Source organism: Trachemys scripta, chromosome 5 (assembly GCF_013100865.1).
Source record: "Trachemys scripta elegans isolate TJP31775 chromosome 5, CAS_Tse_1.0, whole genome shotgun sequence".
Lineage (NCBI taxonomy): Eukaryota > Metazoa > Chordata > Testudines > Emydidae > Trachemys > Trachemys scripta.
Window position 1 is genome coordinate 83,799,796 of NC_048302.1, and position 23,591 is coordinate 83,823,386.

The 23,591-nt window shown below is 43.4% G+C and overlaps 1 protein-coding gene across 1 annotated transcript in view; it reads left to right on the forward strand.

Annotated features, from left to right (window-relative positions):
• MTMR7 (myotubularin related protein 7) overlaps positions 1 to 23,591 on the forward strand; it is a 96,415-nt gene that overhangs the window by 26,720 nt on the left and 46,104 nt on the right. Inside the window, exons 2-5 of the mRNA XM_034772523.1 lie at positions 890 to 1,012; positions 3,351 to 3,513; positions 12,651 to 12,808; positions 17,433 to 17,561. Of these exons, the coding sequence (XP_034628414.1) occupies positions 890 to 1,012; positions 3,351 to 3,513; positions 12,651 to 12,808; positions 17,433 to 17,561 (573 nt within the window). The remainder of the gene's footprint in view (positions 1 to 889; positions 1,013 to 3,350; positions 3,514 to 12,650; positions 12,809 to 17,432; positions 17,562 to 23,591) is intronic.

Below are 23,591 nucleotides of genomic sequence, written 5' to 3' on the forward strand. Positions count from 1 at the left end.
ATGAACTTGGTTTTGGAGATGTTGGGGAACATCTTGTCATACTTTTGAATTGTGGAGTGTATTTATCTTAACACTTTCTGGTTACAAACTGGTTTAAACTGTGCTTTTCTGTGTTTAAACTAGTTTTTCCATGCTGAGGCTAGCTTCCCTCATAATTTACATTGTAGTTTGGCTATGCTAATGTTGAGTTTGCTTGTTTTCAATATTATTCCCCTGGTAGTCATTCTGTACTAGTCTAAGAACAATAGTGCTATGGTTACCTGGTGGGATTTTGGTGGGGAACAAACTGTATTCTCTGCTGCCACCCCATAGCAAAGCAAAACAAGATTCTTAGGGTCAAATTCACATCCCTAATTTCAGCTGCCCCAAATTCCAGATTAAAGTCACTCATCCTGTCAATTGAACAGGGTTGCATGTGTATTACTGAAAACAGGAAGTGGAATGCACATATGGCTTCCACTGAGGTCAATGGGAGCTGCATGCATTGATAACAGAATATGAGTCCAGATGTACTTTTTGCTTTATTTTTAAAGAAAATAAATACAATGGTATAAAAAGATCATTTCCTTGAATGAAATCGGTAGGCAGGACCAGAGTACAAGGTATAATGTAATATTTGTATATTTCACTCATTCAGTCATTTATTTTCTTCAAAATATTTTCAGTCTTATAAACAATTAAAATGAATTCTATAAATGGAACAACCTCTATAATTCAGTTAGTGTTCTTTGTTTACATGGTAAAATGTGGTATGTTTTAGCATATAAAACTATTTGATTCACTTTGTTGTCATGGGTACAAATATAGGTAATGAGATTGCTCTACAGTAAAATCAGACTTTCATGTCTTAATTTAACTGTCTTTCTTTATATGTCATCTCTTTGTTTAGGTGGAAAATGTCCGCTTAATTGATCGTATATCTTCCAGGAAAGCTGCACTGGGGACTCTGTATCTAACAGCTACTCATGTTATTTTTGTGGAAAATGTGTCTGAAACTCGTAAAGAAACTTGGGTATGATTATGTATTAGACCTAATTTTTTCACATAAGCTTCTTGTAGTGGTGATCTTATCTTATTTTAAAATAAAAATAGTTTACATAGTAAAATATGTAAACCTATGGCATTGTACCTATTAATATTTGTAAAATTAGCTTAAAGTTAAGTATCAGAGGGGTAGGTGTGTTAGTCTGGATCTGTAAAAAGCACAGAGTCCTGTGGCACCTTTAAGACTAACGGATGTATTGGAGCATAAGCTTTCGTGGGTGAATGCATCTGACGAAGTGGGCATTCACCCACAAAAGCTTATGCTCCAATACATCTGTTAGTCTTAAAGGAGCCACAGGACTCTCTGTAGCTTAAAGTTGATAACTGAGACTATATATTTCTTTAGTCATTCAGAATCTGAATTTTAGATTGAAAACTTAATTACCTAGATAAATTTAAGAAATTTATAAGAGAATTGGGATTAGAAACACAGGAATAGAAATGTAAGGACCTTCATAAAAATATTAAGTGTTCTACAGCAGTGGTTTTCAAACTTTTTTTTACACATACTACTTGAAAATTGCTGAGGGTCTCAGTGACCACTTAATGATCTTTCCAAATGTTGTTTGTACTGTTTGCTAACTACTGAAATTACTTTGGATAAAAATGCTATATAAAAAAACCCCTTAATAATTAACATTTTTTGTTCTACAAATAAAAGCACACAACTCATATTTTAATATCCGTAGTCTTACCTTTCTAATGCGATGGATGTGCCCTCTCTCCCCTGCTGCAGCAGCTGGGGCTGGGAAGAAGGGGTGGGGGGGGATATTTCCCTCTTCCTCTCTACCACAGCAGCCACAGAGTTGAGGCTGGGAAGGAGGGCCATCTCTCCCCGGAAGCAGCAGCCCTGGAGCTGGGGAAAGTCACCTCTTTCTCTGGTTGCTGCAGCCCTGCACATCCCAAATTCCCCCCACCCCCTCTTCTCACCCCACTGCCCCTCCCACCTCCCCTATTCCCCACAAGGCTACCACCTCACCTTACATGTGCATCTTCCCCAGGGTCCAGGCACCTAATTAATGGAGCCATGCCCACACAGCTCCACTAATTAGGTGGATGGCCCTTCATTCTCTCATGTGCGGTCACCTAGGTGTGCAGGGCCAGCTCCAGGCACCAGCCCACCAAGCTTGTGCTTGGGGCGGCACCTGGAGGGGGGCGGCGCGGTGCGGTGCTCCGGCTCCGGCTGCCGGGGAGAGCGGGGCCACGGCCGGGGCTCGCCGCCCTCCTCCCGGTGCTCTGGCTGCCGGGGAGAGCAGAGCCCTCCCCCCAGGGCTTTGGCCGCCGTCCCCTCCGGTGTCCTCCTCTGCCTCATGCGGGGGAAGGGGGGGCACGGCGGCCAGAGGCTTTTTTGCCTGGGGCGGCAAAAAAGCCAGAGCCGGCCCTGTAGGTGTGCACCTTAGAGGGAACAGTTCGCAGACCACCTGAATGGAGCACACGGACCACTGGTGGTCCGCAGACCACAGTTTGAGAACCTCTGTTCTACAGTAATTACAATGGGAACACTGTTTCAAACTAGAATTACTGGTATCCTGTGGGCAAGAAACTCTGAATTTGTATTCTTGCATGAAGGTAAAGATGCTGCTATCAATATCTGTCTGAGCAGTATCAGTTATTTCTCACGCTCTCTCTCTCTCTCTCTCCCCCGCCCCCACACAGAGGTAATTTAGTATCTGTCTACCTGTTTTATCTCTCACCCAATTTGTCTGTCTATTTTATCAAATCTATCTAATATATCTATATTTATCTAGGTACTGATATGCCTCCCTCACTATACTATCTGAGTATCTAGCGATAGTTTAGTTACTAACTCTATTGCCCATTTGACATTAACCGTAAATTCTGTCCTTCTTCCCTTCAATCCTCACCTTCACTGTTCAGTATCATTAAATAAGATCTAATATTTGAGCTTTTGCCAATGGAGAGGGGCAAAGTTTTGGCCTAGATTCTTTTTTAAATTTGTATCACTGGTGCTGTTAACTTCTCATTAAAGCTGTATCAAAAGAGATGTCTCTTTTATAACCACTAACTTATATTTTAAGAAAGCAATTAGATGTCATGAATTAGTTAGTGTTTGTAACACCCTTTTGAATACCTGAAGCATTAGAGAACTTTCTTCTGGGTTATGATAGGAGCCATGTCAGTCTCTTATCATTTGTGCCTGGAAGTGGAGGAAAGAGCTATGAGGAGGGTTGTGAGGACTCTCTGAAATGTCACTGCTACTGGTTAGGCCATGGGAAATCAGTGTAGTGTTTCTCCTTACCACAGATGTCATTTTTGCTTGGCATAACCAATTTTTGTCTTTTCAGATTCTTCACAGCCAAATTTCCTCCATCGAGAAACAGGCCACAACTGTTACTGGCTGCCCTTTGCTGATTCGCTGCAAGAACTTCCAGATCATCCAGCTTATCGTACCTCAGGAAAGAGATTGCCACGATGTTTACATATCTTTAATACGTCTGGCACGGCCAGGTATGCACGGGGAGCGCAGCACTAGATGTTAATGCTTGTAAGCAATTAGCCTGATTGAAGGCCCTTTGACAGGAGCTGAGGTTGTTAATGGACTATTGCCTGCTGGTGAGATGATATCAGCATCTTTTTCAAACATCAGGGCAAGGGCAGTTTTGTTTGTAATCTGCCTGGAGAGTCTCCCCTCACTCCACCAGCAACACTCATACAAGAGGCAGCCATCATCTGGCAGTAAGTGCTAGTGAGCACACATAGTGGGACAGCTAATGCAGTCAGTAGAACAAACAAAGCCCAGGGATGTGTCTAGGTAGAGGTCACTAGCATGCACTGGCTGGCAGGGTGGATTTGATTTAAATCATGATTTAAATCACTAGTCAGGAAGACTTGATTTAATCATAGATTTCTACATAAAAGTGCATTCTTGTTGTTATAACAATACATATTCTTCACAGCTCAGATAGATGTAAGTTTCATTTTTAGAAGGTTCACACTATCATTTTTAAAGTGATTTAGTTTGAAAACTTTTCAGATTAGTTTTACAGCTATATCAGAAAATGAATGATTGTTTGGTTATTTCATTTACCAAAGGTAATTGAAGCAGATAGTTCACCTCCCAATGACTTCATAAATATCTCCAATTCAACAGGTTAATCATTAATATTTGGAGGATTTTCTTGCTGTATTAGGAGGAGAACTTCACCAGACAGACACTTACATTGTTTTATTTAACTAAAATAACGTTATGTATTCTGGATTTTTTTCTTCAACAGCAAACATAGTATTTTAACAAAACAAGCATATTAATTTTTGAATTTAGTTAAACATTCAAGTTTTTTAAAATCAGGTTTGTTTTTGTTAAAATTGTTAACTAAAATAGTTAAATGAAATATTTAAAAAAACAAATAAAATTAAATCAACTATCAGCCAGGTCAACATGAGAAACTTAAAATATTGGCTTCTGCAACTAACTCAGTTGTCTTCACCTTCTTTTTCCTGTTTGTTCATAATCTGGAAAAGAAAAACAAACTTTCCTGCTTTTTCAGGTCCCATACGATTTCTAAATTTGGAATGAACTAGTCCAAAGGAAGAAAATATTCTTTCTACATCAGCAGAAGAAGCTACTGCTGTTAAAAGTGAGATTATCACTTCAACAGTCTGAATCCAAGTACTTAAGTGATTTCCATCAGTTAACTGGTGTGACTTTCTTTAAAACATCATCAGCAAACATATATTTCTTGAATGGTTCACCCTTATCTCTGAAGTTTATTATAGTTGTCATTATGGAGGGATGATTGCTGGACATCCATGTCATAGCCAACTCCTCTTCAGCAGTTAAGGTTTGACCCTGGTACCAAGTATTGAGAATATTTGCAAGAAAATGAGCTGGAGATAGTGCTTGTCCCATTTTTTTTTAATGCTTGTAATTTAACTCTGTTATTGCATATTTCGCTTTTTAAGATCTCACTCAATTCCTTCCAAATTTCAACAGCGTCAGGAATAAAACAGCTATTTCCCTGCATTTTGTTCAAGGCTACAGAAATAGGCTTCTGGGTACTCAGCATGTGGTTAACATTTCTCTGAAGCCCAATACTGAGAACTTTAGCTGTGACATCTATTTTTTTCACGATTTTGTTCACAAACTGTCATCAGATTAGGCCAGTTCTTGCTCAAAACAGTCCACTACTTTGAGTTCCATCGCACATCTTGTGGGAGAATTAGCTTGATTCTCACACTTTTTTTTTTTTCAGAGCAGCTGCTGCAAAGTGGTTGTTACGGAAACATTTGCAATTTCTACAGCATTAGCCTTTATTTCTGGAACACTGAAGTCTTTGGCTAGGAGGTGCATCAAATGAGCACTGCAACCATATGTTAATAGCTTGGGACTCCCTTCTAAGTAATTTCTTCTCATCTTGGATACATTTTCAGCATTGTCTGTGACCAAGCTGCATACTAGACATTAGAATTTTTTTCAGTTTGTTATAGCTTTTACTGTAAGTATTCTGCTGTGTGTGCATTTCCTGATGTATCATTTGTTTCTATAAGGAAGACATTTTCTTATGTTGTCACACAAGCACATACAACAGAATCATTGTGGACATTGCTCCACCCATCAAGACTCAGGTTAACAATTTTACCCTCTACACCTTTTGCACACTGCTCAATTTCTTTTTCACACACTTTATCTAGCAAGTTGCCTGTGACATCTGCTCTGTTGGGTGGACTGTATCCTGGTCTTAATGACTGAACTATGTTAATGAAGTGTGGGTTCTCAATCATACTGAAAGGAGAGTTTGTTGCATAAACAAACCGGGCAATCTTTTAATCAATTACCTCTTTTTGTAATCTGCTGGTTCTCATCAGAAACTTATATATGGTTGTTTCTGGGTGATGGAGATTTTTTTCTTTTTGCTACAGATGATATAGTATGGCTATGTGTCATTCATGATGTGACTAAAACACTATCATTGGCAGATAACTCTGAAACTATAGAAAATGATGGTGATCTTGAAGGTGATCTGTCTGAGGAGGGATTCTCCTAAACAAAATAAGTCAATGCAGTTATTTAATTATTACCACCCTACTGTTCATTTAGTATTACTCATTGCATTCACTGACAGTACTACTTTAAAGGTGAAATTGTAAAAGGAAGATCTGCCTATTTCAGCTATTTATTTTTATCACAACTGCATCTAAAATGATAGTACCATAGAGTAACAACTATATTTTTTTTGCTCAAACATGAGAATTCAAGAATAGTCCAGAAGGAAGACAGGCAGTCCTTAAGACAGAAGTATGAAATAAAGAAGTTTATCAACCTGAAGATCCTGCATGTTCAGACATGTTCCTTTCATCATCTTCAACGCAGCTTCCTCCTGAGAAGGAACACTTGTCATGATGTTGTTTCATTCAGGCGACCAGGCCTTGCATTTCTTTGTTGTGCTGTTTGCATTTTGCACTCATGCCTATCTTACCCACAGGTAGAGGCACTTCATTAAAATATTCCCAAACTGGGTCTCTTTTACAGCCTGCTGCCATTATAGGTTTTCTCTTCTAGTGAGAGAATGGTATGGTAGATCTCAAATCAATGAAGGCTATACTCAAAAAGACCTCAAGACTTCTGGACTATGCTGCTCAGACAGTTTCACTTCTGTTTCTACTGCCTGTCCCTCCCTTCTCACATTTATCTCCAGACTTTCTCTCCTTGTCCAGATCTATTCCACCTCCACAATCTTCTGTTCATTGAACTTTTTGAAACCTCGCACTTTTAGAGAGAGGTAAGGGATTGACTCTGTGTACACAAATTTGCAGAGGGACAATAGGGTTGAGGTCTGTTATTTCTCACCTCTCTATATATTTATTTAACAGCAAAAATGTTTTTAAATAAGCATGTATCTCTGGATACACAAATCCAGTTTGCGAACTGCAAAACTAAGCATCTCTGATGGTATCTTCTCGACTGAGCCTCATTGAGTAAATAGAAAGATTAACCTAAATCTATAAAGAAGCCCCTGGAGCCACATAAGATTGAGTCTCTAATCCATGAACTATTGGAACTCATTTACAAAAGTTTTCTTAAACATTACATTAATATATTGTCTGATACTAGAGAATTAGAATTTATAATCCCTATTCCATGATGAGACATTATAGCTCAAAGATATCTTAATTAAACGTATCTTTAGATACGTTTTTTTTTTTCCCCCTCAAAATGCATTTTATCCCAAAAATCAGTGTGGTTTTTTTTAAATCATTGATTCTTATCCACCCTGCTGCCTGGGGAGCATGGGGCTGATGGCAGGCCACCACTTATGGAAAGCCCCAAATAACTTAACAGAGTTATAACCTTTCCACACGGTTTTGAAATGTGGCTGAACATCAATGAAGCCAACTACAAAAACCTTGAACACCCATGATCATGCTGTGAACAAGTGTACAGTTTCCTGTGAATGTTATCCCATTCTGTGCCTCAAATGCCTTTATCTAGCTTAAATGGCAAAGCCTGGAAGAGATTTTCTGCCTTTTTCCCCCCCCCCAGTTCATTCTGCCAGTGGTACTAGTCTAAATTGTTTCTTGCTGTGTGCAGATTTGCAAATGACAGCAAGGGGGAAAATGAACCTTTCCCTGCTTCACACCTGCTAAGGATCCAACCACAATGTAGCTGAGGAGTGCAGAAAAAAACCTGACCTTTTGTGTGTAATATTACTGTTCTCATATCATAGCTGCAATATACGAAACAGCCTCTTTTTTCCGTATTTAAATTTCTGGGAAAATGTTAAAGGAAGGAAAAATGAAATTCAATAGCCTTGTCTGTACTTGCAATTTCACTTCTATTACATCTAGGGTAAATACGAGGGTACAATGATCCTGTTCTCTTATTCTTTCAAGATAAGTTTTATGCTGAAACAATTAGTTTAACAGAATGAACTTAACTGAACTAGACATATTAGGAATAAATATTTACATCATGATAGCACCCATAAGCTTCAATTGTGCCCAGCGCTGTACAAACACAGAAAAAAAGAATGTGCCCTGAGGGGGATAGAAAATAATAGCTGTGTGTGCTTTGCAGTTTTAGGAGATATATTTCATCCACATATACCATGTAGATTGTGTTATGGGGAAATAGGGCAATGAGCACAATGGGATATAATTAAAATAATGGTAAGTGCTGGCTGTACACAAAAAATTGCTAAAAAGAGAAGAGTTTGTGTTAAGCTAAGTATCTCCTAAGGAAGTTTGAGAAAGATTTGGCTGTACAGCATCAGTGGTCTGACATTACTTTGTGTATAACACCTGCTTTAAGGATGTTTAATAAAGAGTTAAATTTGGGGGTCTTATTGAATGTGCAACCTGCTCAGCGAACAGCTGTTGCTAAAAGGCTACACTATATCTTGCCGATATGTCAGATTTTGTTATGTTTTTTTCTTTCTACACTGAACACAGATTGCCAGGTATCAAAGAAAAGCTGCAGAGCAGGTGTTGTATAAAGAATATGCAGGTTGACAGCTAGGTGATTTAGTCTACCAATGAATCTGTGTTTTGATCCACCTGTATTTGGATTTTGAACATGTTCAAATCTAGGACCTACTGTCAGTTTCAAAATACTGAATTCAACTGTGCAACCGAAGGTAATTTTGACCCTTTACCCTTAAAAGTGAGAATCCAAGTATTGTAGCAGAGTCCAGCATCTCCTCCTGTGTTTGTGCTGTTAACTTAAGAATTAATTGGAAAGGATGCTGAATGTAGGCTGTTTTGATGCAAACAACCCAGTCTGAAGCATAAGGTCCAACTCTGTCTTTTAATGTTATTTTGAACTCTGTGTAAAGGAGACATTGCTATAGTTTGCACAAAACTGACAACGTCAATGTTCATTTTCATCTTGCTACAAGACAGCTTGTTAGAACTGGTTTTCTCTGATGTGTTAGAAAAAAATTGCATAGCAAGCCACAGCAGCAGTTTAAGTTGGTAAAGTGCCTACTATAACTGGAATACCAGTGAAGGGAATATGTACACTGGAGTACATGTATTTGAGTATGATAGGTGATGTAGGGTGAAAGTAATTGGAGTATGTTATGGAAACAGTTAATCAATTTAAGCTCTTGGTTACGCTGATGTAAATCTGGGTTAACTCCACTGTCTTCAGGATCTCATCATGTTTTCATACAAGACTGGAAAAAATAAGATCCTGTAATGCTCCTTCCCTCGAAGGGACAGAAGGTGTATATTAATGCCCGTGGCATTTTTGACCCTGGCATTGCAGTACTAAGGAATGCCCCAGTGAAGAACAAATGTGGCCAGGAATGCTTTTGAGAAGATGCCTGTGGGGCAGATCCATTGGTAGCATAGCAGAAGCAAGTTGAGCAGGACACATACGTGAATGAGAACAAACAAAAGAATGGATTTAAGTGGCAGGCCACAACTCTATTAGTGTCCCTCCCCAGTATTAAGTTTATCTACCCTATCTCCCTCATTTAAGTGAGTCTAGTGTGGGATTTATAGGCCTTCTATCATATATCCATAACTCAGGGCAGACATTCCTCAGCCTTCACCTTGGATTTAGCTCATTCTGCTGAAACCTCTCTCCTGTGAAGGAGAAAGACAGACAGTACCAAAGAGGGACCTCTGTCTGAAAAGACTTAAGGTCTCTTTCACCTTCTCCCACAGACATAAGGTCTACAGTCAAATCCCAGTCTTTTATTTCTGGGCAAAGGCCCTTTTGACCTTTTATTTGCCCTGGGCACTGTCCATAAGTTGTGTTGAATAAAATATTCTTACAAATTACTGAGATGAGACTTCTAAATCCTATTCCTATTGAACCTAACTGTCCTTCCATGATGCTGTCATGAAGCCAAAAAAAACCTACCAGGCTTCTGCCAATTTTTTCCTAATGGGGAAAAATATTTCCTGACCTTTAAAACAGGGAATTGGTCAGACCCACAGTATCCTAAAAACACAGTCCTTACATTATAACTATAGAAGGGGAGGTTGGGATCAACTAAAATGGAACAAGAGGCATGAAAAATCCTGGGCAAGGATTTAAATTAATGGGGAGAGGACAGGGAGTCAATTGGCTCCTATCTCCCTCTGGCTGGCCAATGGGTGGCAGTGCCTGGGGGGATTAGAGGCCTACCCTTGCAAGGACTGCCCCACCCCTTTCCTTCTGAGGCTATCCCCTGCTCTGCGGATCCAGTCACATTTTCCACCAGTTGAACCAGGTGGGTGGCATTGCTGCAGGGCAGCATCATGTTTTGCCTCTAGCAGTAAAGCATCTGCCATTGACACTGTGGGGGGATGGGAATCTTACTCACATGAAGTTAATAGGATTGATTGTAAAGTGAGCGGGATTTGGCCTACCAATACTGGTGGTTGCAACTTTTCTATCCCCTGTTTCTGTCTGCCAGAGTGCTGCACCCTCTTGAAGGGTAATATAATTGCTGTACAGTTGTGGACTGCTTGTCCTCCCTAGGAGGAACTCTGGCTGAGTCAGGTTCTATTTTCCCTCCCCCACTTGCCTTTTTTCCTGCATTATACCATACCTGAAACTGTAAGATCCCATCTTCTGTCATGATATTGTGTAATGCATTGTAACAGTTTGTGACATAAGGTGGCCTAACCAGGGCTGGCTCCAGGATTTTTGCCATCCCAAGCAGCGGGGAGAAAAAAAAAAAAAAGCCATGATCGCAATCAGCAGCAGCCCAGCCACGCCACTTCTTTGGCGGCAATTCGGCGGCAGGTCCTTCCCTCCGAGAGGGACCGAGGGACCCGCCGCCAAAGAGCCGGACGTGCCGCCCCTTCCCCTTGGCCACCCCAAGCACCTGCTTGCTAAGCTGGTGCCTGGAGCCAGCCCTGGGCCTAACCAAACTAAAGGGTCCAATTCTACTTTCAGTTGTACCTGTCAACTTCCAATGGAGCATGCACAGGTACAACTGAAAGCAGAATTTGGCCCTTTAGCTTAGGCTACTTTGTGTCACAGTAACATTTGAAGTTGTACAACAGCAGAATTTGGCTCAATGACTATAATACTGTGTTTGTATCAGGCCCTAAATATTACAGAGGGTATATGTTAACTAAACTTTAAGGCACAATTGATGCATTTGTAAAACCTTTATGTACCATCATATGATATTAAAACCTGAGATGATAGGCAGGCTAGATTTACATACCAGCAAGACATATATATTATAATTTGATATAGTTGTGAAAGTTTCCACTTAGTTTTGTGAGCAGGTACAATGGAAAGGAAATATCTGAAGTGTAGTTTTATTCAGCTAATTTAATGCATACTTTGGCAACTGGGGTGCAAAATAAATGTCAGGATTTCAGCCAAATTTTTTATTTGAAGTTACTTTTTTCAGGTTAAACTTAACAATTATACACAGTTGTACATAAGCAAATGAGACATAAGCAAATGAGGCTTTGCCATAACAAAAAACACAGAATGAAGTTTGATCTATCACACTGTTTCAGTGATCTTTCTTCTCCCTTTCTTTAAATAATGACTTTGCTGATCTTGAGCTCAGTGCCTGGGTCATAAAGATTTAACAAGGGAACTTTTCTTCCTTTCTGTCCTCATATTTGTTAATAATTGTTTCTAAAGAGGGAACTGAGTTCCCCAAGGAACTGTGATAACATTACAAACCACACAAGCTTTTTAATTAATGGAAACCATCATGTCATTAGATGTCAGAGATGTGTTTAGCTTTGTTTTTTCCCCGAGATTCCATATGCTATATATTTAATGGGAACTTAAAACTAGTCCTTATTTCTCTGTTAAATCTAAAAAAAATCACCTATAATGGAAGTTCAAAGTAGATGCTTTCTGCAGAAGAGGATGGAAGTTTAAAATAAAAACCATTTTTATTAAAGCCATACATAAAAAGTTCCTGTTCTCTGTTCTGCTTATCAAGGACATAAAATAGAAGTAACCAAGGGTTGTATTTAAACCTGTTTGATTTCAAGACAGTTACAGTCTGAAACAGATTTATCAAATGGTGACGTTTTGACAACAGATGTGACTCAGTTTACCAGAATTCAGTGTACTTTATTTTGTTTATATACTAAAATCTTTGATCCAAAAGCTATAAGGACCATACAGTGAGAGGATAAAACATGCACTTGTGATGTGTTAGAGCAGGGGTGGCCAACCTGTGGCTCCGGAGCCACGTGCAGCTCTTCAGAAGTTAATATGCGGCTCCTTGTATAGGCTCTGACTCCGGGACTGGAGCTACAGGAGCCAATTTTCCAATGTGCTGGGGGTGCTCACTGCTCAGCCCCAGGCTCTGCCACAGGACCTGCCCCCACTCCACCCCTTCCCACCTCCTCCCCTGAGTCTGCCATGCCCTCGCTCCTCCTCCTATATTTTAAGTAGGATCAATAATACAGGCCTGTACAAAAAGGGGAAAAAGGCCACAAACAGCAGAATAGCCTACTACTTTCAAAGTAAGCTTCTATGTGATTAGATGCTGGTATGTGGGCTTTCGCATAGCAAAACATACGATTCTGAATGGGAATAACAGAGAATAACATCCCATACAGATGAATAACATCCCAGAGAATAACATACCAGCTTTGTTTTTGGAGACTTTGATCTCAGTTCAGATTTATTGTCCTGTCTTATTGCCTCTTTTTTTCTCTTTCAGTGAAATATGAAGAGCTCTACTGCTTCTCATTCAACCCAAAGTTAGATAAAGAAGAGCGAGAACAAGGATGGAAGCTTGTGAGCCTCAATGAAGAATATCATCGGATGGGTGTTCCAAATAACTATTGGCAGATCAGTGATGTAAATCGAGACTACCAAGTGTGTAATTATAATTTGTATTACAGTAGATCTTAGAGACCCTAACCAAGGCAGGGGCCTCGTGGTGTTAAGTGCTGTACATAGCATCCTAAGAGACAGTCCCTGTCCCAAAGACGTTAGACAGAGTGGGAGAAAGGACTCATTATCTCTGTTTTACCCATGTGGAATGGAAGTACAGTAACTCCTCACTTAAAGTCGTCCCGGTTAACGTTTCATTGTTACGTTGCTGATCAATTAGGGAACATGCTCATTTAAAATTGTGCAATGCTCCCTTTTAACGTCATTTGGCAGCCGCCTGTTTTGTCCACTGCTTGCAGATGGGGGCTTGGAACCAGGGTGGACCAGTAGCCCCCCTATCAGCTCCCCGCTCCCCTAAGTTCCCTGTGCAGCAACTGCCCAGCAGGCTAGCAATTGTAGCTGTCCCTTCCCCCACTGCCATGTGCTGCTCCTGCTCTCTGCCTTGGAGCTGCTCCCCGAGACTCCTGCTTGCTATGCTGGGCGGGGGGAGGGGAAGGGAGGAAGAAGGGGGCTAATGTCAGGGTGTCCCCCTCCCCCCTGCTCCTGCACCCCACTTACCCCATCTTCCATAGAGCAGGGGGGACACACAACAGGGCTCAGGACAGAGGGAGCTTGCTGGCAGCAGCAGCTGCGGTCTCAGCAAGCTGATCTAATTAACAAGGCAGTGTACTGAAAGGGGAAATGCGCATCTCTCTCTCTCACACACACACAGTGTGTGTCTCTGTCTCCGATGCTCTCTCCCCTCCCTCCATTCCTGCTGCCTTGTAGAGTGTGAGAGTTAACCCTTGAGGGCTCAGCCAATTGCTAGCCAATTGTTAACCCTTGAGGGCTCAGCCAATTCATCATTTAGCAGTAAGGCATTTCCTGGGAAATATCCCACCCTCTGACTCCTCCACCAAGCTTCACAATCATCATCGTGTACCAGTATTAAATTGTTTGTTTAAAACTTATACTGTGTGTATGTGTATATATATAATATAGTCTTTTGTCTGGTGAAAAAAAATTCCCTGGAACCTAACCCCCCATTTACATTAATTCTTATGGGGAAATTGGATTTGCTTAACATCGTTTCGCTTAAAGTCGCATTTTTCAGGAACATAACTACAACGTTAAGTGAGGAGTTACTGTACAAGGAGATAAAGTGACTTGTCAAAATAATTTTAAGCACATGCATAGTTAAGCATATGAATGATTTGCTGAATTGGGGGTAGTGAGTATTTAAAAAAAAATTTTTTTCTACCTAATAGTTACACAAGCCATTAGTTTGAAAGAATGAATTTAACACTTTCTTACCTTGTTCATGAAATTACGTGCAGTGCTGCTGAGGATTGTTTGTGATGGAATATTATCACAATGGTCTGAGAAGTCACAAATCTTAATTCCACTCCTTTCTACCTAGCTAGTTGATGTTCCTATCCTGGCCTACATTTGTTTGAGTCAGACTTCAAAAATGTGGTGAAGTAACATTAATGGAAAGAGATAACAGCCTAAACCAGTTCTGAAGTCAGCCTGTCCATACACATCAGCTCACTCCCATTGTGCCTTGCCATTGGAGCGCACACATGCTATACAAGATCACTTGGGGTTTTGAGACCTCCTCAGAGGGGACTGTATGTTCTGCCAGAAGTTAATTGTTTTCTTTTGTTTCTAATATAAAAAGTTTGCATTTATTATAGAATTTGTGGAAATAGTATGATAGAAGACTTAATTTAGGGCAGGGGCTCTCAACCTGGGGATTACAACCAGCCTGGGGATGGGGATGGTGTTGCAAACAGGTATCAGGGGTTGTGTCGACCCTTCATTTCCTAAATGATAAGGGAGAAGGAGAGAGAAACAGGTTGGACCTGGTAAGGAAGAGGTTGAAAACTTCTGGTTTAGGGAAAATGTAGGGGTTAATGCGACACAGCCGTAAATGTAAGGGATCAGAATGAGCTACAGAAGGAAGGATGAATCATGAAATATTATAGAAAAACAAGGGAAATTAGACACCAAAAGCACTGAAAACATTTTATCTAGATGGATCGTAGAAGGGAAGAAACGGGTAATGAAGGCAGGATAAGGGAGAAAAAGGAGGAAAGACTACACAGAAGGAAGAGACAAAGTAGTTATTTTTATTATTTAATATAAAGTAATACACATTATAAATAAAGAAATGTTTTTCATATATACATACATAAAAATCAGTCACATTTTTTCATGTCCCTGAAACATGCCTAAATCTGATCTCACTTAATCAAAAATAACTCCATTGGAGCCAGTCTTTATTGGTGCAAAACCAATTTCTCATGTGACAATGGTAAAGAATTACAAGAATTCAGTGCTATCTTCCAACACTGAAAAGGGAACTCTATTAAAATAGCATCCAAAAGAAATACCTTACAAGAACATTAAGGTTGCAAAGTCAAGCCCTCACACGTTAGGAAATGCCAGAATTAAGGTAGCATGTGTAACCTCAGGTCAGCCTCCCTTATGTGTCTAATTACATGATCACATTTTTTCCATAGGCCAATGCTCAAACCACTGAGCTATTGTCAGGGAATGCGTAGTTATTAAATATTTCTTTTTCTCCTCAGTCAGCTTGTGCCCCCAGATCTTAACCACACAATATCCAAACCCAGCACTGAATATACAGTTATTAATATCCTCTTGGGTGTTTCTGTGGTGCTCATCATACTATCAGAATGCTTCACAACTATTAATTAATCTTAGCACCCCTGTGAGAGTAGTTGGTATTTTTATCCCCATTTTACAGCTGGAGAACTGAAGTACAGAGAGATTTAGACCCAAAGTTGTCAAGTGTCCATCAATTTTGGATGCCCAATTAGAGATGCTAAGGAACTGATTTTCTAGAGAATTTAGCATTTTGATTGCACTTTTTATATTCAAAGTACAGCTCCTGGTGACTTCAGCTGCAGCTGTGAGCACTTAGCACTTCTGCAAATCTCATCTCAGGTGTCTCATGTTGGGCACCCAAAAATGAAGAACATACAGTTAGTCACTGACTGAACACTTCAGTTTAAGTGGCTTGCCCAGCATCACCTAGGAACTCTGTGGCAGAGGCCAGATTCCTCAGGACAGCATTCAACTGCATAACCATGAGTCAACCGGGAAGAGAAAAGACAATTTCCTTGCACACCTTCCAAATTCTGCAACTGATGAGACGTGGTCCTACAGACAATACCCTTCTTTACTACACAATCCTGATTCATTCCCAGAACCCCTGTTCATCCTGTGTACTGAAAAAGTTATTGGATACATGAATATATAGCACTCCACCTTTTTCTGTTTCAGTTTTACCATCTGTAAAATTGGGATAATGATAATAATAATTTCCTATCTCCTAGAGGTCCTGTGACAGTCTGTCACATGGTGAACACACCACCATCGCACCGCCTCATGCCAGAACATGGCATTGCAGGCCTTCTTTTGTTCTTGTACTGCCTTTTTCACTGTTCTGGTTCTGCAGTAGTCTGCAGCTTCCATGGCCGGGCCCTCCTGCCTGGTCATCTTTCAGTTCAGTCTCCTTCTGGGGTAACAGAAAAGTTCAAACAGAAAATCCAGAATCTTTATGCCAGGCCCACGGCCCCCAGCTCCAGCTATTAGTCAGCTGTCTTTGCCTCTTTCAGTCCCTATTGCTGGGGAAGGAGAACCGAGGCCCACCTTCTCCTCTTGGTTCCAGCCCAGGAACCCTGTGTTAGGCAGCTAAGGACCACTCCTGCCAATCTTTTGCCACTTCCCTGAGCTGCTCCTCTTTCCCCCGATATTTGTCCACCTCTCTCTCTGGCCTACAGCCTCCATTACTTCCACCCTGGAGTTTTGTCTCTTTGTGTCTTTTTCCCAGCCTGCTGCTGACAAGCTTCCTTAAGGCCCTACCCAGTTTCTTTGGCAGCAGCTAGGTTGAACTGCAGACAGCCAGCTTCTCTCTCCTTAAGACTGAAGCCCAACCTCTTTCTAGAGATGGGGTTGTACTTCAAACAATCTTCCTGGTTTCTCCTCCTTAAAACAGGAGCCCCTCTTCTTAGAGTCAGGGATTTGATTTAAACAAGCTGTAGGGCCTCAGCTAGCTTCTCTTTCAACTAGCCTCCTTTCCCCCAGTCAATACTCAGAGGATTCAGCAGACAACCTCTTCTTAGTGGTGTCTCCCTTGCTACGAAGGAGGAGACAGCAGATATACTAGTCCCCTTCCTAAAGCTCATCCTAGTTGGCTGAGAGAGAGGAGAGCCTTGCGCCGTCCACTCTGCAAGGCTCCTGGTCCTAGGCCCTTAAAGAAACAGTAATGGGATTTCCTTCCAAACACTCCTTATTTCCAAACCACTTTCTTTCTACCTGTATCTGCTTGGTCCTTGTATATATCAGGCCTTCCAAAATATTAAAGGACCGTGCCATGTGATGGGGGAGGGTTAACTCCGAGGCCCCTCTTCTATTAAGGGGACAGACTACCCTGTCACAGGGGCATAATTCATGTTTGAAACACTTTAGGATCCTCAGAATGAGGGTGGTGTGTAATTGGGATTTTGTTTTTGTAATGGTGATGATTAAAGTTAACATTTATGCTAAGTTCTATTTGAATAGACAAAGTAAGCAAACAAACAGTTTCCTTTGGCAGGTCTGTGATTCATACCCTACTGAAGTGTACGTACCAGAATCTACAACTGCACACATCATTGTGGGGAGCTCTAAATTCCGGAGCAGAAGACGTTTCCCAGCCCTTTCCTACTACTGCAAGGATAATAATGTAAGTTTGGACCTGTGTTTTGGGGTGAGAGGGTGTGAGACCACCTGGCCTGTAACCCTGGTGCCTTAAATGCTCTGCTGCTGTAGCTCACAGCCTGGACACCAACAGTTACCCCATAAGCATGTAGTTCCCTAATCCTGCTGGTGGTTGCTATTCTGCAAATTCTCTCTTCTTGATGCAACCTCCAATACAAATGAATAGCCCATTGAATTTGGCCACACTTGGTTTGAGGTGTTGGACTCTTTCCATTGTTTGGACAAACCCGTTTATCAATTCCTCCTGACATGCGTGGTTTAAACACCTTTTAGTCACAGACTTTAAAGAATAATATCAGTGAGCATCCATAATTTCACATACAGCATTGTTTCATATATTTTACAATGATACTATTGACCAGAATGTTATTGGTTTTCAAATGGTATTTCACAAGGCATATTCTGTACAGAAATCATTGCAGTAATATGTAGGGTGTGAATACAGGGGTGCTGACAGAGACAACAACATTAAATTATTAATATTCAGTGTGACAGACCCAGACCAGTAGGGTACAGGAGTCTGGTAGAGGGCAAAGATACTGGTCACTGGATGAGTAGTTTTCTGTTCCCTGAGTGACCGGAGCAGGGGCTGTACTAGAGTAATCAGGAACCCGCTAGAACCAGTTAAGGCAGGCAGGTTAATTAGGACACCTGGAGCCAATTAAGAAGAAGCTTCTAGAATCAATTAAGGCAGGCTAATCAGGGCACCTGGGTTTTAAAAAGGAGCTCACTTCAGTTTGTGGTGCGAGTGTGAGGAACTGGGAGCAAGAGGTGCAAGGAGCTGAGAGAGAGGGAGAGGGTGTGCTGCTGGAGGACTGAGGAGCACAAGCTCAGACACCAGGAGGAAGGTCCTGTGGTGAGAATAAGGAAGGTGTTTGGAGGAGGCCATGGGGAAGTAGCCCAGGGAGTTGTAGCTCTCATGCAGCTGTTACAGGAGGCACTATAGACAGCTGCAGTCCACAGGGCCCTGGGCTGGAACCCGGAGTAGAGGGCGGGCCCAGGTTTCCCCCAAACCTCCCAATTGACCTGGACTGTGGGTTCTTCCAGAGGGGAAGGTCTCTGGGCTGTTCCTCAACCCACATGGTGAATCTCTGAGGCAAGAAAATCTGCCAATAAGCGCAGGACCTACCAAGATAGAGGAGGAACTTTGTCACACTGGTGTCAGGAGTGGGATCTTGGGGTGAACAGTGCGGCGGAAGAAGGAGGATGATTTAAAAAAACAAAAAACAAACCAACAACAACAAAAACAAACAAACAAAAAAGGGAGAGGGTTTATTTTTTTTTCCACCACAATGGATGACGTAGTGCGGGCGCTGATACAAGCTACGGCGGCCCAGCAGGAGGCTACCCGTGTCCAGGCAACCACCCAACAGGAGGCAGTGCGGCTGCAGCAAGAGACTAATCGCCTGCTGATGGACCAGGCTGCTCAAGACCGAGCTATGTTGCGGGCGGGAACTGGTAAACCAGGTAAAGTCCCTTATAGAGCTGAATCGTGGCCGTGATGGGACGCGGCTCATACGGGCCAGCCATTGGCTGCAGAAAATGACACGGGAGGATGATGTAGAGGCATACTTTCTGGCCTTTGAGAGGACAGCCCTACGGGAGGGCTGGCCTCGAGATCAGTGATCTGGCATCCTTGCCCCATTCCTGTGTGGGGAGGCCCAGAAGGCCTACCATGATCTGCCTGAAGAGGCATCGGCAGACTACCCCCAGCTGAAAGCAGAGATCCTGGCCAGATCTGGGGTAACGACAGCAGTGCGGGCCCAGCAGTATCACGGTTGGAGGTATCAGGAAGACAAAACCCCGTGGTCCCAATTGTATGACCTCATCCATCTCACACAAAAGTGGTTGCAAACAGAGTCCCGGAGTCCGGAAGAGATACTAGTGGTTCTGGTCATCGACCGATACATGAGGGGACTACCACCAGACCTTCGTGCCTGGGTAAGCCAGAACGAACCCTTCACCTATGACGAAGTTGTCACCCTGGTAGAGAGGCAAAGGACAGCGAGGGACCTGACCCGACCAGTTAAGGAAGAGGCACCCCAGGTTAAACTAGCAGCACCAAGCCCTAAAGTTCGGGTGACTGGGCCACCAGGAGGGCCCAGATGGAAAAAGAGAGAGGCTGAAGGCCCATTAGAGGCCACAAAGAGTCGGAGCACTGAGGGAGAAGAGGATCCTGATGTTAGAATGCCCAAACCAAGAGACCGGGGAACGCCTAGAGCTCCATATAGATGTTATGCCTGCGGGGAGTGGGGACACATAGCTGCGCAGTGTCCCAGTGCTGAGGAGCCTATGCAGTGTAACCTGGGGAACTGGGCAGATCCATGCTCCCTAATCCACCTTGTGGGGGTCTCACTAATCCCACATATGTATGCCAGACCAGTGAAACTAAATGGGATAGGGACCACGGCACTGGTTGATTCCGGGAGTGCTATCACGCTTATCTCAGGGAAGCTCGTGAAGCGTAGTCAGCTGCTGCAGGCTAAACGTCCGGGGATAACATGTGTCCATGGGACAGTTAGTTACTACCCCACCATCCCAGTAAAAATCGAGATCCAAGGGAACACTACTGAGATAGCAGCAGGTGTAGTCCCTAAACTCCCATACACGGAGCTCATAGGGAGGGACTTCCCAGGGTTTGGAAACTTACTCCCAGTAGGGGGATTGGAGAAAGATGGAGACCCTAAAATTGGTGAGGCATCCACAGCAGACTGTCAATCCCCAATCTTCTCTGAAATATCCCCAGATTTGTTCTCCACTCCCAGACAGGGTAGAAAGACAAAAAGGGAAAGAAGGGCAGCTAAGGCCTTGGGAACCCGAATACTGACCCAAAGCCAGAGGGTCGCTCTTGTAGGTAGGCAGACCCGCGCAGCTGAAAAGGAGGCCACGCAGGAGAGAGAAGCACCTGAGTCTGACCTCCACCCTAATGCTTCTGAACCAGTAGACTGGGCCCCTAGATCTTGGGCAGATTAGCCCCGGGAGAGGAAATTTTGGATGGGACCAGGCAGAAGACCCAAGGTATGACAACATTAGGAAGGAGGTGACTGAAATAGATGGGGTCCCCATGGAAGGAAAAACCCAGGGACCAGGACCCTACTTCATAATGAAGAAGGATCTCTTATACCGGGTTGCAACAGTACAGGGGCAGAAGGTACAGCAGATCCTAGTACCTCAAAAACACCAGAACGCTGTATTAAGTCTGGCTCATAGTCATCTTTTTGGGGGGCATTTGGGTGTAGAGAAGACCCTGGCACGAGTCCTATGACGGTTCTTCTGGCCCGGAGTACATGAAGAAGTGTGGAGGTACTGTGCCTCCTGCCTGGAGTGTCAGCTGCGTAGTCCCGGTCCACTTGAGAGCACCTTTAGTACCCCTTCCCATCATAGAGGTCCCCTTCAAGCGAATAGCCATGGACCTAGTGGGACCACTGGAGAAGATGGCTCGGGGCCACCAATCTATACTTGTTGTTTTGGACTATCCTACTCGCTACCCAGAAGCCGTCTCCCTGCGGAACATGGCCTCTAAAACTATAGCCAAAAAGCTGGTGGGGATCTTTGCCCGAATGGGGCTACCAAAGGAGATATTAACCGACCAAGGAACCCCATTTATGTCGAAGCTAATGAAGGACCTCTGTACGCTGCTCCATATACATACCTTGAGAACTTCGGTCTACCATCCGCAGACTGATGGGTTGGTAGAAAGGTTTAACCGAACCCTCAAGGCTATGATAAGGAAGGTGGTAAGTCGGGACGGGAAGGATTGGGACACCCTACTACCCTACCTTATGTTCACTATCCGGGAGGTACCACAGGCCTCAACTGGGTTTTCCCCCTTTGAGTTATTATACGGGCGTCACCCCCGTGGCATACTAGATATCGCCAAAGAGATCTGGGAAGAGGAACCCAATGAGGGGAGAAATATAATAGAGCATGTAATGCAGATGCGAGACCAGATAGCCTGGGTTACCCCTATTGTACAGGAACATTTGGAGAAGGCATAGGAGGCCCAGTGAACCCATTACAATCGCCAGGCAAAAGTGCGACAGTTCCAACCAGGGGATCGGGTTATGGTGTTGGTACCCACGGCAGAAAGCAAGCTTCTGGCCCAATGGCAGGGGCCCTATGAGGTGGTTGAAGTACTTCCCCCTATGAGGGGAAGTAACCTACAAGGTGCGGCAGCCAGGACGCAGAAAACAAGAACAGATTTATCACGTTAACCTTCTGAAACCCTGGCATGCACAAGAGGCATGCACAACGGTCCCAAAAGACCTAACCCAGGAAAACAAGCCTTCCAAACAGGTGAGAGTGTCTCCCGATTTAACACCAGACCAGAAGAATGAGGTGTCTGAGATGATCTTCCGGAACCAAGATGTGTTCTCGATAAAACTGGGTCGAACAACCGAGACATATCACCACATCGTCACGAACCCTGGGGCCAGAGTAACAATGAGGCCCTATCGCAGCGGCAAAAAGGGAGGAAATAAAAGCAGAAGTAAAAAAAAAAATGCTGGAGTTGGGGATCATCGAAGAATCCCACTGTCAGTGGTCCAGCCCAATCGTGCTGGTGCGCAAACTTGATGGCACCACAAGATTTTGCAACAACTTCCGGCGACTAAACGAAGTATCCCAGTTCGACGCGTACCCCATACCTTGCATAGATGAGTTAGTGGACCGTCTGGGTAATGCCCGGTACTTGACTACCTAGACTTGACAAAGGGGTACTGGCAGATTCCCCTTGCAGAAGACGCAAAGGAAAAGACTGCATTCTCTACACCAGAGGGTCTTTTTCAATATACTGTCCTCCCTTTTGGACTACATGAGGCCCCAGCTACCTTCCAGCGCCTCATGGACAAGCTATTACGCCCGCATAACAGTTATGCTGCTGCCTACTTGGACAATGTGGTCATTCATACCCCAGACTGGGAAACCCACCTGGAGAAGGTGGAGGCAGTCCTTGATACCTTCAGGCGAGCTGGCCTTACAGCAAACCCTGCCAAGTGCGCTGTAGGGTTTACAGAGGTCAAATATCTTGGCTACATTGTGGGAAAAGGTTTGGTAAAACCCCAAGTGAACAAGTTAGAGGCCATCCAAAATTGGCCCTGACCAAGTCGCAAGAAACAAGTCCGGGCGTTCCTAGGTGTGGTGGGATATTACCGACGATTTATCCCCCACTTTGCCACAAGGGCAAGCCCCCTGACAGACCTAGTGAAAGCCCGTGGACCTGATCTGGTGAGATGGTCTGACGCAGCAGAGGAAGCATTCACAGACCTACGGACTGCCCTCTGCAGTAACCCCGTACTGATAGCCCCTGATTTCACCAAGGAGTTTATCTTGCAGACGGATGCATCGGAAGTAGGGTTGGGGGCCGTTCTATCACAGATGGTCAGGGAGGAGGAACACCCAATTCTATACCTCAGTCGGAAACTCCTTCCAAGGGAACAAAAATATGCAGTGGTGGAGAGAGAATGCCTCGCTGTAAAATGGGCCATGGAAACATTGCGCTACTACCTGCTCGGGCGCAGATTTGTCCTCGTGACCGACCATGCCCCTCTTCAATGGATGCAGCGGAACGAGGAGAAGAACACAAGGGTGACCAGATGGTTCTTATCTGTCCAACCTTTCCAGTTCCATGTGCAACACAGAGCAGGGAGCCGTCATGGCAACGCCGATGGCTTGTCACGTGTGCACTGTCTGGCGTCCCAAGCTGCCCAACCCCTTGGCGTTGAGCAGGGGGAAGGGATATGTGACAGACCCAGACCAGTGGGGTACAGGAGTCTGGTAGAGGGCAAATATGCTGGTCACTGGATGAGTAGTTTTCTGTTCCCTGAGTGACCGGCAGGGGCTGTACTAGAGTAATCAGGAACCTGCTAGAACCAGTTAAGGCAGGCAGGCTAATTAGGACACCTGGAGCCAATTAAGAAGAAGCTTCTAGAATCAATTAAGGCAGGCTAATCAGGGCACCTGGGTTTTAAAAAGGAGCTCACTTCAGTTTGTGGTG